Source organism: Aythya ferina (genome assembly GCF_964211825.1).
Source record: "Aythya ferina genome assembly, chromosome: 26".
NCBI lineage: Eukaryota > Metazoa > Chordata > Aves > Anseriformes > Anatidae > Aythya > Aythya ferina.
The window spans coordinates 6186809-6202201 of record NC_140324.1 but is presented as its reverse complement, the minus strand read 5'-3'; the positions used below and the strand labels follow the sequence as shown (position 1 = coordinate 6202201).

Here is a 15393-nt window from a genome sequence, read left to right as displayed (position 1 = left end):
GTGTCGCTCTCATCTCTCCTCAGTGGGCACAACTTGCCCAGTTATTTTCACCAATTTCTTATAGATATTCTGGAATAAAAAGTACTTGCAATCAATTCAAATTCACCCCGATGCTAACGCAGCTATCCAGATCTTCCTTAGAGCATGAAAACCACGCTGTCCTCACGGCTCTCCCTGTCTTGGTGCCTAAAGACCAGGCGCTCCGAGCCACGGCCCCGCTGCTCATCTCGCCGTGGGCGTGAGCAAAACCCAGGAGTTTTCCAGGCAGCACGTGCAGGCAATATTTGCAGTGCAGGGCCCCCTTTGGGATGTGGAGGGGGGAGGAAAATGCTCCACAAGTGCAGTCGGGGCTGGGGCTGGCGTCTTGGGCAGGCAGGGGCTTGCTCTCAGGTTTGGGCGAGCCCAGAGCACTGCTGCAGCCCAGTGCTCAGCCTCCGTCCCTCACTCCTGCCCTGAGCCGTTATCAGGGAGCGCCCCCGGACCCAGGTTATTAGCATCCCAGACCCCATTGTCTTCATTTCCAGGCAGGCTTAATTTAGATCTTCTCTTCCTCATTTAAGGGGTGGTGGTTTATTTATTTTTTTTACAGTGCTTGATGATGGTGCTGCTGTGAACAGTATCACAAGAAGGATGAGCAGATTCAGTCAGACCTTGGATGGGATGTGCTGCTGGATGGCCGATATCCTGTAATGAGCTGGAAATGCAATTAATCTGCTGTAAAATGTATTGCCTTTTGTATTTGTTTCCTCTGTGCTTTTGAGCTTATTGTAGTTTTTTTTTTTCCTGCCTTTATGGGTGGGGGGGCAGACCTCAGGTTGACACAGCATCAGTGCACTGGAGGAAAAAGGAAGGCGTGCATATTGCAAGTACAGCCTAGAATTCAAAACAGCTTTTTCTGTTTTCTCTCTTCTCTCTTCTTTTTTTTTTTCCTTGTATCGGGCGTTGGTGAGTGCAGGTGCTGACGGCTCGGCGGCGCAGTGGTATCCTGTGCTGGGGGCCAGCGCCCGTCCCGCTGCCGTCGGTCCGTCGCTCGGCCGAGCTGTTTGGAAGTTTGTTTCCTGAAAAATGCCTCCGGGATGAGTCTCGCCGAGCGAGAGTCCTCCCGGCTGTCAGGAAGGCGTGTGCTCAGCATCCAGGAGGAAAGTTTGAGCTGTTTCTTGAAAGTCGTCGTTCCCTTTGCGCTGACCCTAAAGGTTTCCTGTTTCTTGGAAGTCCCAAAGTGCCTCAGCCTGCTCTTCCCGCCCTGTGTCTGTAACTCATAGATCTTGCTCTCTTTTTTTGCCTTTTCTGGAGGGAGGCAGCTTTGTTCTAAACAGATGAAAAGCATCGCTCGTGTGCGCTTCCAGCCAAGGGGACGACTCCCCGGTGGTCTGGGGGGAGCATGGGCAAGGGCAGTGAGCACCCACGGCTCCCCTGGGGCCGGGCAATGGCAGGGGCCACAGCTGGCTGAGGGGATGTGGGTTTAGGACATGGAGGGCCCAGCAAGGTGCCTTAACACACCCAAACCTTGTGCTGGTGGCTCTGGGCTGCAAGGGCAGCAGTGAGGAGACTCCAGCGCCGCCGTGGCTCCAGCTCTGGGCATCGCTGCTGGGAAGAGCCCGGCTGGCGCGAGGAGCAGCCCTGCCCAGGGCTCGCCCCACCGAGGGGACCCAGGGTCAGAGGCCCCCATCTGTGGACCATGGCGGCTGCTGGGAGCTCTGGGAAGTGGCTCTGTTAACACAGGATGGAAGGAACAAAACCCCAGAGCCATTAATCACCCCAGCTTCAGCTGAATGTGCATATTCTGGTGGCAGCTGTTTACAGAGCACTTCCCCTGCCAGTGGGAGGCCTCCAGAACACGTCCGATGGTTAATTGCCTTTGGTCCCAAAAGGATGAGTGGCGTGCCCCGTGCCTGGAGCCACTTCTCAGGAGTGTTCCCACAGGGGAAGCGGCGGGTTCCCGCACAGACTTTCCACCTCCTGCAAGGGGAGGTGTGGGGGGAGCGGGGGCATCCCCTACTTTCACCCTTCGGCACCTTCCCCAGCCGCCAGCCTGGCGGGATGGGATGGGCCAGGCTGGGCCCGACTCTGCCCGGGGAGCAGGGTAAGGACGAGAAAGCGATGCCAGGCCTGCCCTGGGAGCAAGGAGAGCTGCTGAGGGTGGGTAACGCCAAGCCAACATCCACGTGAAAACACTTTTTCCTTCTGACCTATAAAACCATCTTTCCCACGGACACCTACTTTTTTCCCTAAAAACAACTCCTGGGAATAATGCTGGGTGCAGCCCCTTGGGCTGGGTGCCTCCTCCCCATGCCCGGGGGCTGCGCCTTCACAAGTTCACATCTCGGCCCTGAGCGCGGCGTTGGCTCGGTGTTTGGGACCGAGGGGCTGAGACGGGCTCTGGGGGACAAGCGCCCCTCTCAGCTCAGCAGGGCCCTGCTGGCCCCGCACAGCACAGGGATGGTTTGGGGCTGTGGGGGCAGTGGAAAGCCAGGCACCCCGTGTCACCCCGCTCACCTGGCTGGCCCTCGGGCGATTTATTTCAGCTCCAGTTCCTGCCTGGAGCACCCCTGGGTGCATGGGGTGAGCTGGGGCAGGAAGGCAGCCTGTCCTCCCCCTGCATCCAGCTTCTTGGCACAGAAGGAATCAAATCCCCGTGTTCTGGGGGGTTCCTGCTTGCTGGAACATGGGGCACCTGGCGGCACCCAGGCAGCCCGCACCGCGGCTGGATGGGGTGCGGGGAGAGCCGGGTAAGGGCCAGGTCTGGGCGAGTCTCAGGGCACCACCGCCAGCCCGAAGCTGCCGGGGGGGTGCGATGCAGCAGGAGCCCCGCAGGTCTCCTGGGCAAGGGGCTGCAGAGCTGGGTGGGAGCTGAACTTTGAACAAAACGAGAAACCCCCTCTGGAAATACCCCACTGGCGGGAAGGCCGGGGGCGGTTCTTGCAGGGCTTTAAGAAGGGCTGGGGATGGGGCTGGCAGCCAGAAGGGGACAGCCCCAGCCGGCAGCACTTGCTCCCCGACGGGAGGGAAGGAAGGAAAACCTCGGCTTGCTGCTGCCCGGCCCCGCGGGTGATGGAAGCGGCTCCTCTCCTCCTCCTCAGCGCACTGTGGGGCTGCAGCGGTGAGTGCCTGGGAGCCGTGCCGGTCCCTTGCCTGCTGGCCCAGGGCTCTGCTCCACGTGCCACCAGCAGAGCTCCTCTCCTTGCTCCTCACCCCTGCACCCAGAGCTGTGGGGCCTCATCACCCACAAAACGGCTGGCAGGTCTCGGTGGTAGAGTCTGATCTGGCTGCGATGCCTGCGCTGTGGTGCCCTGGCTGGCTCCTGCTGCAGGAGCGTTGGCTGTGATGAGCCGCCCCTACGAGCTGTGCCCCCCACAGCCGTGGGAAGGGTGTTGGGTGGTGCCTGAGTGCGACTGTTCAGCAAACAGGGAGCCAAAACCGTGTCTGCTTCGCTTTCTGTGTCTGTTCCCCTCGCTAACGCCCCGCGGTTCCTCTTCCTTCTCCCAGGACGACCGCTCGCCAAGATGGTGGTGGAGCCGCGGGAGCCGCTGGTGCGGTACGGGGACGCGGTGCAGCTGAACTGCTCACTGCCCTGCACGGGTGGCACGGTGCAGTGGAAGGGGCTGGACACCAACATGGGCAGCATTGACTTCCCCACCCACAGCGTCCTGCACATCAACAGCGCTGAGGTGGCCATGGCAGGCACCAAGATCTGCCAGGGCATCTGCGGCGAGGAACGCTACCAGAAATCCGTCAACCTGAAGGTTTACTGTAAGCACCCCCACCCCTTCCCCCGGCACCCCCCCTGCACTGCCCTGAACTCCCCAGGGCTGTGGGAAGCGGGGCCGAGGGTCACTTTTTGCGCTCCCCGCGGTGGTTCCCCTCGCAGCCCTCCCGGACATGCTGCAGCTCGATGCTCAGCCGCCTGCCCTGGTGCCGGGTCAGCCCGCCACGCTGCGCTGCTCGGCCCGGCGCGTGTACCCCCCCATGGGGCTGAAGGTCACCTGGTACCGGGGGGACCAAGAGCTGCAGAGGGATGACCCTGACGCAACGGAGACCGACGAGGAGCTGTTCGACATCGAGGCCACGCTGCGGGTAGCGGGGGAGGACGTGGTGGAGGGCGTGCTGTTCAGGTGCGAGCTGACACTGAGCATCGGGACGGAGATCTTCACCCGCGAGGCGTCGATGGCTGTGAGCATGGGGGGTGAGTGCCGGGGCTGGAGCTGGGGTCCCTGCAGTGCCCTGTCTGCTAGAGCCCACCCCCACCGACAGGCACTGCTTGAAACCACTACAGGAGGGTGACAGCACTCCTTGCCGTGCTGCACTGCCAGTCCCCTGTCCCCGCTGCTGCGCTGGAGGTGCCGCTCTGCTGCTGCTCCCTGCCCAAGAGTGCTGCGCTCATGGGGGGGAGGCGGCCAGGGCAGGCGGAGGGGGCATTGACACAGGGATAATGCAAGGGATGGGCACTGCCACAGCTCTAAGGCTGCCCGGGACCCTCTGTGTTCACAGCTGTGGCAGAGCAGCCGGCGGCCGTGGTCACCTCCACGGAGAGCCCCCACACCACGACAACCACGATGGGGAGCCTCAGCACCACCAGGCCTGTGCCCACCACAGCGCTGTCCCCAGAGCCGGGTAACCCCATGCGTGATCCCACCTCAGCCCTGACCACTGAATCGCAGGAGCCCAAGACTACCTCAGAGCATGCTGCTGCTACTGAACCCCCCCCAGAGGAGCACCCCACTCCTCAGGCCCCCGTGGTGGGCAGCCCCTCAGCACGTCCAGCCACTGCCACAGTTCCCAGCTCCAGCCCCACGAGCCCCACAGCTGGGGGCCTGGCCGAGGCAGAGGGCACGGCTGCAGGTGGCACCAGCCAGGGCTCCCACACGGTGGGGATGGGGACAGCACCCGCCTGCAGCCTGCGGATCTGGTCGCTGCCTCCCAACGGGACGCGGGGCAGGGCCCTGAGCATCAAGTGCCACGCGCAGTGCATTCACAATGCCACCGTCCGCTGGCTGCGCACCCCCGTGGCCCTGTCACAGTACCGGGAGGAGGTGGCGGGCAGCGGCTCCACGCTGCAGCTGGACCACGCTGAGCCCCGTCACCAGGGTCATTACCAGTGCATCCTGCAGGGCCACCACTCCCAGGTGGTCAGCCTGCAGCTGGTGGTCTCGGACGGTGAGTGTGGCTCCGCGGCCCCTGCATTGCCCCCCACGCGCATCCCTTGGGATGGGCTGCAGCTGCGCTGGGGTTTTGGGGCATTACACTCGGCCCTGGGTGCCTGCAACTACACGTCCTCCTTGTGCCTTTGCAGATGTGTTCAGCGCTGACCCTGCCATAGCCATGGGAACAACGATGTCACTCCTGGGACTGATAGTGACCGGCGTCATATCTCGTCGCCTGTGGAAGCGATTCAAGTCGCAGTATGAACTGTCCTAAGAGCGGGGACTGCCTATCACTGCCCCACCACTGCACCAGTCCCTGCTGTCGTCCTGCCCGCTGCTGGGCAATCCCAGCTGCAGGAAGCCGAGCTCCGACGGAGCCGGGCAGCCCGGCTCCAGCAATGGGACCGCAGGAGCTGGTGGGGTGCAGGGTGCTGCCCTGAGACCCTGCAAAGAGCAGCCTCAGGCCCGGAGGGAGCTGCCCCTGCACCTCTCTGAGCACAGCCGCCCCTGCGCTCCCTCGCCCCAGGCAGGCCCTGGAGGCCGGCAGGGGAGTAGGGCCGGGATCTGGGACCTGTGAGCACCTCCCTGCATCCAGCGCTGCCCGCGGTGCCAATGGGGCTGCGATGCGTGAGGCTGTGGTGTCCCCACAGCCCCGCGGCTCCAGCCGAGCCCTGACGGGGCGGCGAGAGGGGGCGGCCGGGGCCAGGAGGGACCCAGGGAGCTCGGCCGGGGCCGCCACAGCGCCGGGGCCCAGCACCACCACGGGTGGCAGCGGCTCCGCATGGCCTGCGGGCGCTGGGCGTCAGAGAAGGGCACCACACGGGGCCAAATAAAGGCTTTGGTTGGGTGCTTTGGGCTTACTGGGTTGTGTTTGGATTCATTTGAGCGTGCTTGTGTTCACTTGGGTGTGTTTGGGCTTATTTGGTTGCTTTTGGGTATATTTGGTTTTATTCGGATTTATTTGGTTGTGTTTGGGTTTGTTTGGTTTTATTCGGATTTATTTGTGCCCTGAGGCTGTTCCCGTGGCTCTGTCCCCACTGCAGGCCGCGGCCACGCCCGGCGGCGCGGGGCCCCCTGCCCGGAGCAGCCATGGCGGCCGGGGCGCCTCGCGGCTCCGTTGCCCACACTCAAGATGGCGGCCCGCGGCCTCGCCCGACGGCGGCGCCCCAGCGCCATGGCAACGGCTTCCCTCTCGCTGATTGGATGCGCGAGGCGACGGCGGCGGCGGGCTCGCCACGCGGATTGGCTGCCAGTGCTCAAGATGGCGGCGCGGGAGCTTCCTGCCCCAGCGGACTGCTCCGCGCGTGGCCAAAATGGCGGGGGCCCGCCTTCGCCGCCCGCAGCTAAGATGGCGGCGTACGAGAAGCGGCGGGCGGCCGCCGCCCCGGCCCCGGCTGCGGGCAGCGGCCCGGCGGAGCCGCTCGGCGCGGCGGCGGGCGGCGGGCCGGGGGGCGAGGCGGAGTTCCTGCTGCGGAGCGGCGTCACCGCCATGGTGCGGGAGGCGCTGCTGAAGGTGCTGGAGGCGCGGCCCGAGGAGCCGGTCTCCTTCCTGGCCGACTACTTCGAGCGCCTGGTGCTGGGCGGCCCCGGGGCGGCCGAGGCGGCCGCGGAGCTCCCGGCGCCGCCGCAGCGCCTGGCCCGGGCGCTGTGGTACGTGCGCCTGGCCCACCACTCCCACAGGTGCGGGCGGGCGGCGGAGGGGAGCGGGCGGCGGACTACGGCTCCCGGCGTGCCCCGCGGCGGCGGCGCCGCGCGCGTCCCCGGCCGGGCGCCCCGTGGCACGCCGGGAGCCGTAGTTCCGGGGAGGGTCCCCTTGGTAAGGCCGTGTTTTGTGCTCCGTGTCGCGGCAGGACGGCGTTCAACAACAACATCAGCACGGCCTACGAGGTGCTGGGCGCCAGCGGGCGGCGGCGGCGGCCGGGCGTGGACGGGCGGCTGTACAGCGAGCTGCTGCGGCGCATCTGCCAGCTGGGGGCCGCGCCGCAGGAGGTGTCGGGCGCGCTGCTGCGCAGGGTGCAGTGCCGGGACCACGAGGCCGTCCCCTTCGACGTCTTCCGCTACGGCGTGCTCACCTGCTCCGTGCTGCTGGAGTTCGTGGCCAAGGCGCACGCCCTGTACGACGTGCTGGACGGCGGCACGGGCGCGGCGGACAAGAGGGTCTGCCAGGCCGTGCTGCGCACGCTGGAGGAGGCGCTGGGAGGCGGCGACTTCTCGGTGCCCGTGCGGTACCTGGAGGCGGGCTCCAAGCTGGGGCCGGACTGCTTAGCCTTGGCCATGGATCGGGCGCTGCAGGAGAGGAAGCTGAGCGCCTCCATGAGCAGGGAGGAGTTCTTGAAGAAAGCCACGGCCTTATTTGTTGCAAAAGTGAAGCCTGTTGACTAACGTCCAGGTGGGAACAACACTCGCTGCTTCCAGTTCTAATTCCCCAAGTGCTTCGGGCAGAGCAGTTTGTGTTACGGAGGCTTCAGTCCCTGGAACCGAGCTGGGCAACGAGGCATGAGTGGGCTTGGCGGGCACTGCCTGATGAGCCCTGGGTCTGCTTGAAGGGAGGCTGCTCATTTCCATGCTCCTTTCCTTGTTCTGAGCACTCCAAGTGCCCACTCGCCTCTGGCACTTGATGTTTATGTGTCTATCCTAGCTGTAGCTCCTCTGTTTCCTGCTGGCATCAGAAAGTCATTTTTAGGCATTAACTGGGAACTTGTGAGGAGGCCTGTAAACTGTAGGCCAGTGTTAGCAATTAAAAAGGAGCCAGAATGAACTGAATGTGGGGCTGGATCTCCAGATATGCTGCAGTTTCATGCTAGGCCTGGCAATGTTGTGTTGTGCAACTTCAGCAGGGAGCTTTGTCTCTGCTTTTGGGTTTGTTTGACCCCTACCTGTAAAGCGCAGGATGATGCTTCACGGACTATGGAGAGGATTCACAGGTAAATACTGGGTTGATAAGACAAGTGAGATAAAGATTACGTGTTAAGAAAAATGTTTTAATTGCACAGAAGGTGAGAAGTGGCTGGTGTGGAGGAGCTGCTAGCTCTGCCTCTGCCAGGAGCCAAGCTGCAAAGCTCCCGGTGGCAAGAAGCCGCTCTCGCCGCGTCCCTGCCCCGCGTTTACGGAGCCGCCGCAGCTTCTGCAGTCGGGGTGCTGCAGATGAGGGCCCGACGTGGCGGCTTCCCTGTAGTGCTGGGTGCTGGTGGCCTGACAGAGGCGCGTGGAGCCGCACGATATTCATCTGAACCCGCCTGTGTTAATTATCGCACCGCGCAATTAGCGGCCTCCTGCAAGCCATTAAAGCTCCGTGCGACTTTGAGCCCCGCGGGTCCCGATCGCGGCTCGGGGCGGGGGGGGGGGGGGGAGCTGCCGGGAAGGGTCCCCGAGGGGGGCGGTGCCACTGGGGGGAGGAGCTCACTGCTGGCCCCGCCCCTCTCCATACGGTGCGTTCTGATAGGCGGGCGGGGCTGGGAGGGTGGAGCCCGCTGTGGCCCCGCCCCCCGCGGTCGGACTACAACTCCCGTGGTGCCCCGCGCTCCCCCAGCAGCGGGCCCCGGTCCCGGCCGCCCCGCGCCCGCCGCCCCCCGGTTCCCCCCCGGTCCCCCCCGTCCCCCCCCCGGCATGGCGGGGCCGCCCGTGCCCAGCTCGCAGAAGGCGCTGCTGCTGGAGCTGAAGGGGCTGCAGGAGGAGCCCGTGGAGGGCTTCCGCGTGGCGCTGGTGGACGAGGGGGACCTGTACACCTGGGAGGTGGCCATCTTCGGGCCCCCCGGCACCGACTACGAGGGCGGCTACTTCAAGGTGGGGGGGGGGGGCTGAGGAGGGGGCTGGGGGAGGCCTGGGGGGCGCGGGGGGCCGGGCTGGGGGGGGCAGGCACGGGGAGCCCCGTCCGGGGCCGTGGGGAGCCGCTGGGTGCGGGGGGGGCGCTGCCGAACCGCTCCGGGGGCTGCGCCTCTGGGTGCCCCCCCCCACCCCTCCCCCAGGGGCACCCCGGGCACCGCCACCAGCTGGGGGAGAAGGGAGGGGGGAGCGGGGCCGAGGGGCTCCCCCCGCACAGCTCCGGCCCCGCGCTGGGCTTCGGCTGGGGCTGGGGGCGGGGGGGGCGGCACCGCACAGCCCCTGCCTGTGTCTGTGTCTGTCCGTGTGTCCGTGTCTGTCTGTCCGTGTGCACGCTTCCAGGCGCTGTGCACCCCGCCCGGCTGTTTGCTTCCTCCTCCTCTTCCTCCTCCTCCTCCTCCTCCTCCGGCCGTTTTCCCTCTGCCAGCACCGGGTGCGGGTGGGCCGCGGTCAGCCCGGCCGAGGCGCTGGGAGGCTGGGGCAGCGCGGAGGTGCCCCACTCAGTGTTCCCTCCTCGCCGAGGGGCTCCCCTGGGGATTTCTCCGTAGCTTCTCCTGGTCCTCAGCCTGAGGCCCTGAGCTCTCTTCCGTACCCGAGTTTCCCGGCCTGACGCTGTTCCGTGGGGGGGGGAGGGCAGGGAAGGGGCCGTGTCCTCGTTTTGGGCTGGTGGCAGCGTCAGCCCTGCTGCTGTGCTGCAAAGCACGGCTGCGTTCGGAGCCCCCCCGGGGAGGGCTCTGCCTGGGGATGGTTTTGTTCTGGTCCTCTCGAGGACAACAAAGGGAATTGTTCTGCCCGGTTCAGCTGTTGGGCCCCAGCACAGGGCCTTGCGTTGTGCTGTGCTGGTGCCCTGAGCGCCCACCCCCGCCTCCCCTTCGCTGCTTCTCCCACACCGCAGGGAGCGGAGGGGGCAGACAAAGGGCGGCCCTGGAAGGCTGCAGGTAACGAGCTCAACGAGGCAGAGCGCCGCTGGGGTCACCAGGCTGCTCCGACTCGCAGGGGTCTGCTCGAGCTGGGGGGCAGCGGGACACGGACCCACGGCTCTGTTTGTCTCTGTGCTGAGCTCCCTGCGGCTGCTGGCTGGCAGCGGGGTTTGGCAGCACCGCGCGGTCTGAGGCTGCAATTCCAGAAGCAGCCAAAGCCTCGTGTGCAGTTACTGCTCTGAACGGGGCCTGCGCCGGGCTCGGGGGTCCCAGAGCAGTGATCCCATCGGCACCGGCCCTCAATGGATCCGACTTCTAAATTCTCAACAAGCGTTCAGGGCTTTTGTCTTAAACCCTAGCGGCTCCTGTGTTTTGGCTGTTGGCTTTTTTTGGGAGCAGTGGCAGGATCTCCTGGCAGTTTGCTTCCAGAGGCTGGGAGCCCCCCAGAGCCCCAGTGGCCGCCACGGCTCGTGCAGCAGCGCAGGGAGGAGCAGCCTCGTGGGGAGCCCCTGCAGGGACGGTGAGGGTGCTGCGGTGCTCCTCTGAGCCTCCTCAGCTTTGGGGGACTCCGAGACCAGCGGTGAGCCCCGGCCTGCCCCATCGATGTCCCTGCGGCTGCCTGCAGGGCCCGGTGGGCGCTGCCGTCCCTGCTGGCGCTGGCCGTGGGCCGCTGCATGATCTTCAGCTGCGTTTATTTTTAGTGCCTGAGCTGTGCAGCGCGGCCGGCTTAGGGCTGGTCTTTTTTTATTTTTTTTTTGGTGTTGACGAGCTATTTTTAGGGGTTTGGCACGTCGAGCAGAGCACCAAACAAGCACCTGGTGCTTCTTCCCCGTTCAGCTCTGGAGCGTGGAGTCTGCGCCCTGGCCGCCAGCTGGAGCCGTGTCCCCTGCGGCTGCTCCAGGGCTTTGTCCAGGGCTGCTGCCTGGCCTCGGGTCCCGCTTCCACCCCCGTGTCACAGCTTCCTTGCTGCGTGCTGCCAGCTCCCAGCGCCCGCTGCCTGATTGCAAAAGGGGGAGGCAGGGGAGCGGCTGGCGGAGGTGGAAGTTGTTTCTCAAGGGCTTCGGTGAGGAAAACATCCGGGGAGCTGCCTGTGGTGCCTGCTTGTTTGCCGGTCACCCCCCAGAGTGGCCCCCAGTGGCCACCAGCGGGCGCAGAGGCTTTGGCTGCGCTGCTCTGGGCCTGGCAGCGGCTCCTTCCTCCTTGGGGGAGCGGCAGGTCTGGGCCTCCCTCCTTTCGCTGCCTTCTCACAAGCTGGTGCTAACTCCTCTCTGTTGTTTCCTCGCAGGCTCGTCTCCGGTTTCCCATCGACTACCCCTACTCTCCCCCTGCGTTCAGGTTCTTGACCAAAATGTGGCACCCCAACATCTACGAGGTAGGTGGCCAGGGCAGTGCAGAAGCTTCTTGGGCGGACAGGGAGGGGGCGTGGTAATCTCGGGATTAAAATCCCAAGCCCTGGTCACGAGCACAACATTGGAAACCCTGCGCCTTTGGCATTTGGTGCCTGGCCTTGGACGAGGCAGCCGACGGAGGCTTTTACAACCGCCTGCCTCCTATGCCGGAGCTGCTTCCAGGTTGCTCGGCCTTCCCAGGCTGGGGGACTCCTGCACGTGCCTGGCGGGGACACAGTGCAAGGCCAAGGCTGGGTGCAGAGCGGGGGCTCACAGCTCCCTGCAGCAGCAGCTCTGGTGGGGCCGTGTTCAGGCCCTGGGCAGCTGGCAGCTCGGCAGCTCTGCCTGGACCGTGCTGCCTGAGGGGGCAGAACGGGGACAGCTGGCTCTGCTGCCCCTCCCCAGGGACCAAAAGCACGGGCTGGGACTTGCTCACGTCATTTAAGCCAAAGGGAAGAGAGAACGGGCTGCCTGGGGGGATGCTTGGGCTGGGAGCCCCCCTGAGGACGCCGCTTTGTGCGTGCTTTCAGACCGGTGATGTCTGCATCTCCATCCTGCACCCGCCCGTGGACGACCCACAGAGCGGGGAGCTGCCATCAGAGCGCTGGAACCCGACGCAGAACGTGCGGTACGGGGGGGGGGTGCTGGGGGTGGTGCTGGGGCTGGGGGGCGCAGTGCAGCTCTCACCGCCCGTGTTGGCTGCCAGGACCATCCTCCTGAGCGTGATCTCGCTGCTGAACGAGCCCAACACCTTTTCTCCTGCCAACGTGGACGCCTCTGTGATGTACCGCAAGTGGAAGGAGAGCAAAGGGAAGGACCGGGAGTACACGGACATCATCAGGTGCGTGGGGGCACACCCAGAGCTCCCCGGCAGCGTGGGGGGGTCTCTGAGCCGTCATGGTGTGGGGCTGAGGACGTGGGCACGCAGCAGGCGCTGTGCCAGCACGGCCGGGGCTGTGCTGTGGGACTGGTGTGGCAAAGGGGCCCCGAGGGCATGGGGTGCCCCCGGTCCTGGCTGCGTGACCTTCCAGCCGGGACGAGCTGCGTCCCCGGGCTGAGCCGTGCAGTGCCCAGGCTGTGCGAGCCCCTCTGCCCTCACCCCCCCCTGCTTCTCGCCCCCCAGGAAGCAAGTCTTGGGGACGAAGGTGGATGCTGAGCGGGATGGCGTGAAGGTGCCCACCACGCTGGCAGAGTACTGCGTGAAGACCAAGACTCCGGCCCCAGATGAGGGCTCGGACCTGTTCTACGACGACTACTACGAGGACGACGAGATGGAGGAGGGAGCAGACAGCTGCCACGGTGATGACGATGACTCTGGCAACGAGGAATCTTGATGGCCCCCTGGCGTTGCAAAGCGTACTATAAACTACTGAGTTTTACCTCAACTAGGACAAACTGGTTTGAATTTAGGATCTGTCAGCCCTGAAATTAACTCTCTACCTCGCAGGGAGACTGTTCTGCTGTTGCAAAGGAAACCCCAGCGCTGTCTTTGTAGAAGAAGCAAAAAAAAAATCCCTATTTTATAAACTGCCTGGGTGGGGACGGGGAAGTCTCGCTGGGGCATTCAGGAGCCCACAGACGCGGGGGGGCTGGCGGCTCTGCCTGGCTGCTCGGGCACGTCCAGCTCCTCCCGAGGTGCGGTGTGGGGAGGCCGTGGAGCTGGGAGCAGGGGAGCTTCTGTGCAGCTTTCTGCAGCCTCCGGGCCAGGAGGGGACTGCGGGGGGGGTGCTGGGGGGGTCACAGCTCCCCCTTCCCTGCCGTGAGGCCGCCCCAAGTGGGACCCCGCTGCCGCCCCTTCCTGCGGGGCCGTGGGGCAGGCCGTGGCTGTTGGCAGCTGGTAACGAGCTGGGAGGGACGGGGTAGTTCTGAGTCTTTCTGCTTCTGTTTTTTTAGAAACTATTTAATAAAGCGCTTTAAGGGAGCGGCTGTGTGGGTGCCTGGGGCTCCGCCTGTGGTAGCGGTTTCTGCACCAGCTCCTGCCCCGCCTGCGGCCCCGGCAGGTAGAGGTGCTGCTCCGAGGGCTGCGGGGGGGGCAGCAGCCTCATCCCTCCCTCCCCAAACCCTTTGGCCAGGCCTTAAATGCGAGGGCAGAGCTGGGTTCGGGCGGCTCTGCGTGCCCCGTGCCTGCCCAGGCAGCGCCTGCCTGCCCTGGGCTTGGAGCGGGGGCCAATGGGGCCCAGGCCCCCCCCCATACCTCTGATCTGGGCGCAGCTGGGCCCTGCCCCGAGCCCGTGGGCTGGGTCCTGCTGGGCTCTGCCCCCCCCCAGCCCCGCTGCGACCATGCCAGAGCTGCGTTGCTGGCACCTTGCTGGGCTGGGGGGGCAGCGCTGCTGCCGGCCCCCCCCCGGGGCTGCAAAACCCCTGCCTGGGGCCTCTGCTGGCCCCGCAGGGCTCCCGCTGTGCCCCCACCTCGGTGCCGAGCAAAACCTCCCCCTGCCGCTGTGTCAGTGGGATGAGGCTTTGATTGACGCCTGCGACCGCACGTGGTGAATGCATGTGCTTCGTTGCCTTAGGAAATCGGGCTAAAAGGTGAATGGGATTATTGCTTTGCTGGGGCTGGAAAATGGCTCCCAAGGTCACCGGGCAGCGCCAGCGCGGGCTGCTGGGTCTGACCTCCCCCTTGTTTGTCCTGGGGGCTGCTCCCTCCATCGCCCCACGCCTTGCTCCGTGCCTTGCCCTGCCCAGGCTCGTCCCTGCCCGTTTTTCCCTGAATCACCCGCGTTTTTGTGGCTGCTCGCGGCCGGTTCCCTCTCGCTGCCTCGGGATGCTGGGGCTCGGGCTGGGAGCTGCCACCAGCCCCGCTCGGGCGAGAGGAGCGGCTTCCCTGCCGCCGGTGTCACGGTAGCAGGAGGCCACCGGGCCCTGTCCCGGGGCTAGGACGGCCGAGGGCACGGCTCGAGGTGCTGGGAGCGGGGCCGCGGGGGGAGGCTGCCCCCGCTCTGCCCCCGCTCTGCCCCCGCTCTGCACCGCGGGGTTCTCCGGTGCGGGAGGACACGGGCGGGGGGCGGGGGGGGAAGGATGTGAGCGGGGGGGGGGCAGCCGGGCAGGACGTGCCGGGGGGCAGGAGCGGAGCTCAGGGGAAGAGGCGCTCCGGGAGGATTGAGGAGTTCACGAGCCCGGCGGATCCCCGCGGGGAGCGCTGCGGGGGCTGGCGGCAGCGGCCCCATTGTCTCGGCCCTTCCTGCCCCGCTGCCAGCACCCCCGGGCCCCCCCCCCGGCCGCCAGCTCCGTGGCTCTCCTGGGGCTGCCTCAGCCAAGGGCTGGGCCGGGGCCGCTCTCCCGTAGGGCCCCTGGTCCCGGTGAGCGGGGCCGCGGCACCCGGCTGCTATCGCCCGCCCGGCACCTCGCCGTTATCGGGCGGCTGCAGCCGGGCTGAGAACGGGGACCCGGGACCCCCCCCCCCGGCCCCGGGGCTCCTGGGCCTCGAGCGAGGGCTCTGCTCCCGCAGGGCACGGCCGGGATTCCGGCCCCGGGGGTGTCCGGTGCTGCCGCCGCCCGGTGCCCGCTCCTCGCGGCTCCCCCCGGGGCCGTGCTGCTGGTTTGTGTTGGCGCGGGCCCCGCCGCTGTCCGCGGGCAGCCTTTGGCCCCGCCTCGCCCCCCGCGCCGGGGAAGCGCCGCCCGGTTCCCTTCCCACGCGTGGGGCCGCGGCCCCGGCTCACCCCGGGGCTTGGGAGGGGGGGCGGGCACCCGTCCTGCTCGGGGACCCCCGTGGTGGCGGGGCCGAGGAGCGGGGGCAGCGGGCCCCCAGCAGCCGCCCCCCGGTGCCCGGTGCCGCCCGGTGCCCCCCGGAGACGGGAGGGGAGCAGGCGGGGGGCGGGCTGCAAACACCGCCCCCCCCCCCCGGCCGGTCCCCGCTGCTGCCCCGGGACCGGCGGGGGCCACCGGGGGCGGGCGGCGCTGCGCAAACAGAGCAAAGGGCGGCCGCTGCGGGAGGCTGCGGGGGCACCGGGCACCGGGCAGGCGCCGCTGCCGTCCCCGGGGCTGTCCGGGGCACCGCGCGGTGGGGGCGCTTTGCCCGCCCTGCCCCGCGGGCACGGCCTCGGCCTGCGGACGGGCACCGGGGGGGCCGGGGGGCGACCGGGAGGGACCGGGGACGGGGGGGGGGGAACCGGGGGGGAGCCCCCC

The 15393-nt window shown here is 66.7% G+C and overlaps 3 protein-coding genes across 4 annotated transcripts; all 3 read left to right on the top strand.

Moving 5' to 3' along the window:
- The first annotated feature begins 5 nt into the window (after positions 1–5).
- On the top strand, positions 6–6003 carry MADCAM1 (mucosal vascular addressin cell adhesion molecule 1). Of its 2 annotated transcripts, none has more exons than XM_084498405.1 (5): positions 6–723; positions 3487–3750; positions 3869–4183; positions 4489–5154; positions 5291–6003. In XM_084498405.1, the coding sequence occupies exons 2-5, from the start codon at positions 3504–3506 to the stop codon at positions 5413–5415; spliced, it is 1353 nt and encodes a 450-aa protein (XP_084354531.1). In that variant the 5' UTR covers positions 6–723; positions 3487–3503; the 3' UTR covers positions 5416–6003. The 2 variants fall into 2 exon arrangements, with proteins under 2 accessions (XP_084354531.1, XP_084354530.1); XM_084498404.1 differs by lacking the exon at positions 6–723 and adding an exon at positions 759–3100.
- A 463-nt stretch (positions 6004–6466) lies between these two features.
- On the top strand, positions 6467–11845 carry TPGS1 (tubulin polyglutamylase complex subunit 1). The gene is made up of 4 exons (XM_084499095.1): positions 6467–6821; positions 6992–7530; positions 11166–11252; positions 11799–11845. The coding sequence occupies exons 1-2, from the start codon at positions 6490–6492 to the stop codon at positions 7521–7523; spliced, it is 864 nt and encodes a 287-aa protein (XP_084355221.1). The 5' UTR covers positions 6467–6489; the 3' UTR covers positions 7524–7530; positions 11166–11252; positions 11799–11845.
- CDC34 (cell division cycle 34, ubiquitin conjugating enzyme) lies at positions 8689–13189 on the top strand. Its single transcript, XM_084499094.1, has 5 exons — positions 8689–8924; positions 11166–11252; positions 11799–11896; positions 11975–12109; positions 12392–13189. Exons 1-5 carry the CDS (start codon positions 8748–8750, stop codon positions 12600–12602), a joined length of 708 nt encoding a protein of 235 aa, XP_084355220.1. The 5' UTR covers positions 8689–8747; the 3' UTR covers positions 12603–13189.
- The last annotated feature ends 2204 nt before the right edge of the window (positions 13190–15393 follow it).

Coding starts and splice junctions, on each gene's coding strand:
- MADCAM1 (XM_084498404.1), top strand. CDS start 3,052: ATGGAAGCGGCTCCTCTCCTCCTCCTCAGCGCACTGTGGGGCTGCAGC. Junction 3,751..3,868: donor CGTCAACCTGAAGGTTTACT/GTAAGCACCCCC, acceptor TTCCCCTCGCAG/CCCTCCCGGACATGCTGCAG. Junction 5,155..5,290: donor GCAGCTGGTGGTCTCGGACG/GTGAGTGTGGCT, acceptor GTGCCTTTGCAG/ATGTGTTCAGCGCTGACCCT.
- TPGS1 (XM_084499095.1), top strand. CDS start 6,490: ATGGCGGCGTACGAGAAGCGGCGGGCGGCCGCCGCCCCGGCCCCGGCT. Junction 6,822..6,991: donor CTGGCCCACCACTCCCACAG/GTGCGGGCGGGC, acceptor GTGTCGCGGCAG/GACGGCGTTCAACAACAACA.
- CDC34 (XM_084499094.1), top strand. CDS start 8,748: ATGGCGGGGCCGCCCGTGCCCAGCTCGCAGAAGGCGCTGCTGCTGGAG. Junction 8,925..11,165: donor ACGAGGGCGGCTACTTCAAG/GTGGGGGGGGGG, acceptor GTTTCCTCGCAG/GCTCGTCTCCGGTTTCCCAT. Junction 12,110..12,391: donor GAGTACACGGACATCATCAG/GTGCGTGGGGGC, acceptor CTCGCCCCCCAG/GAAGCAAGTCTTGGGGACGA.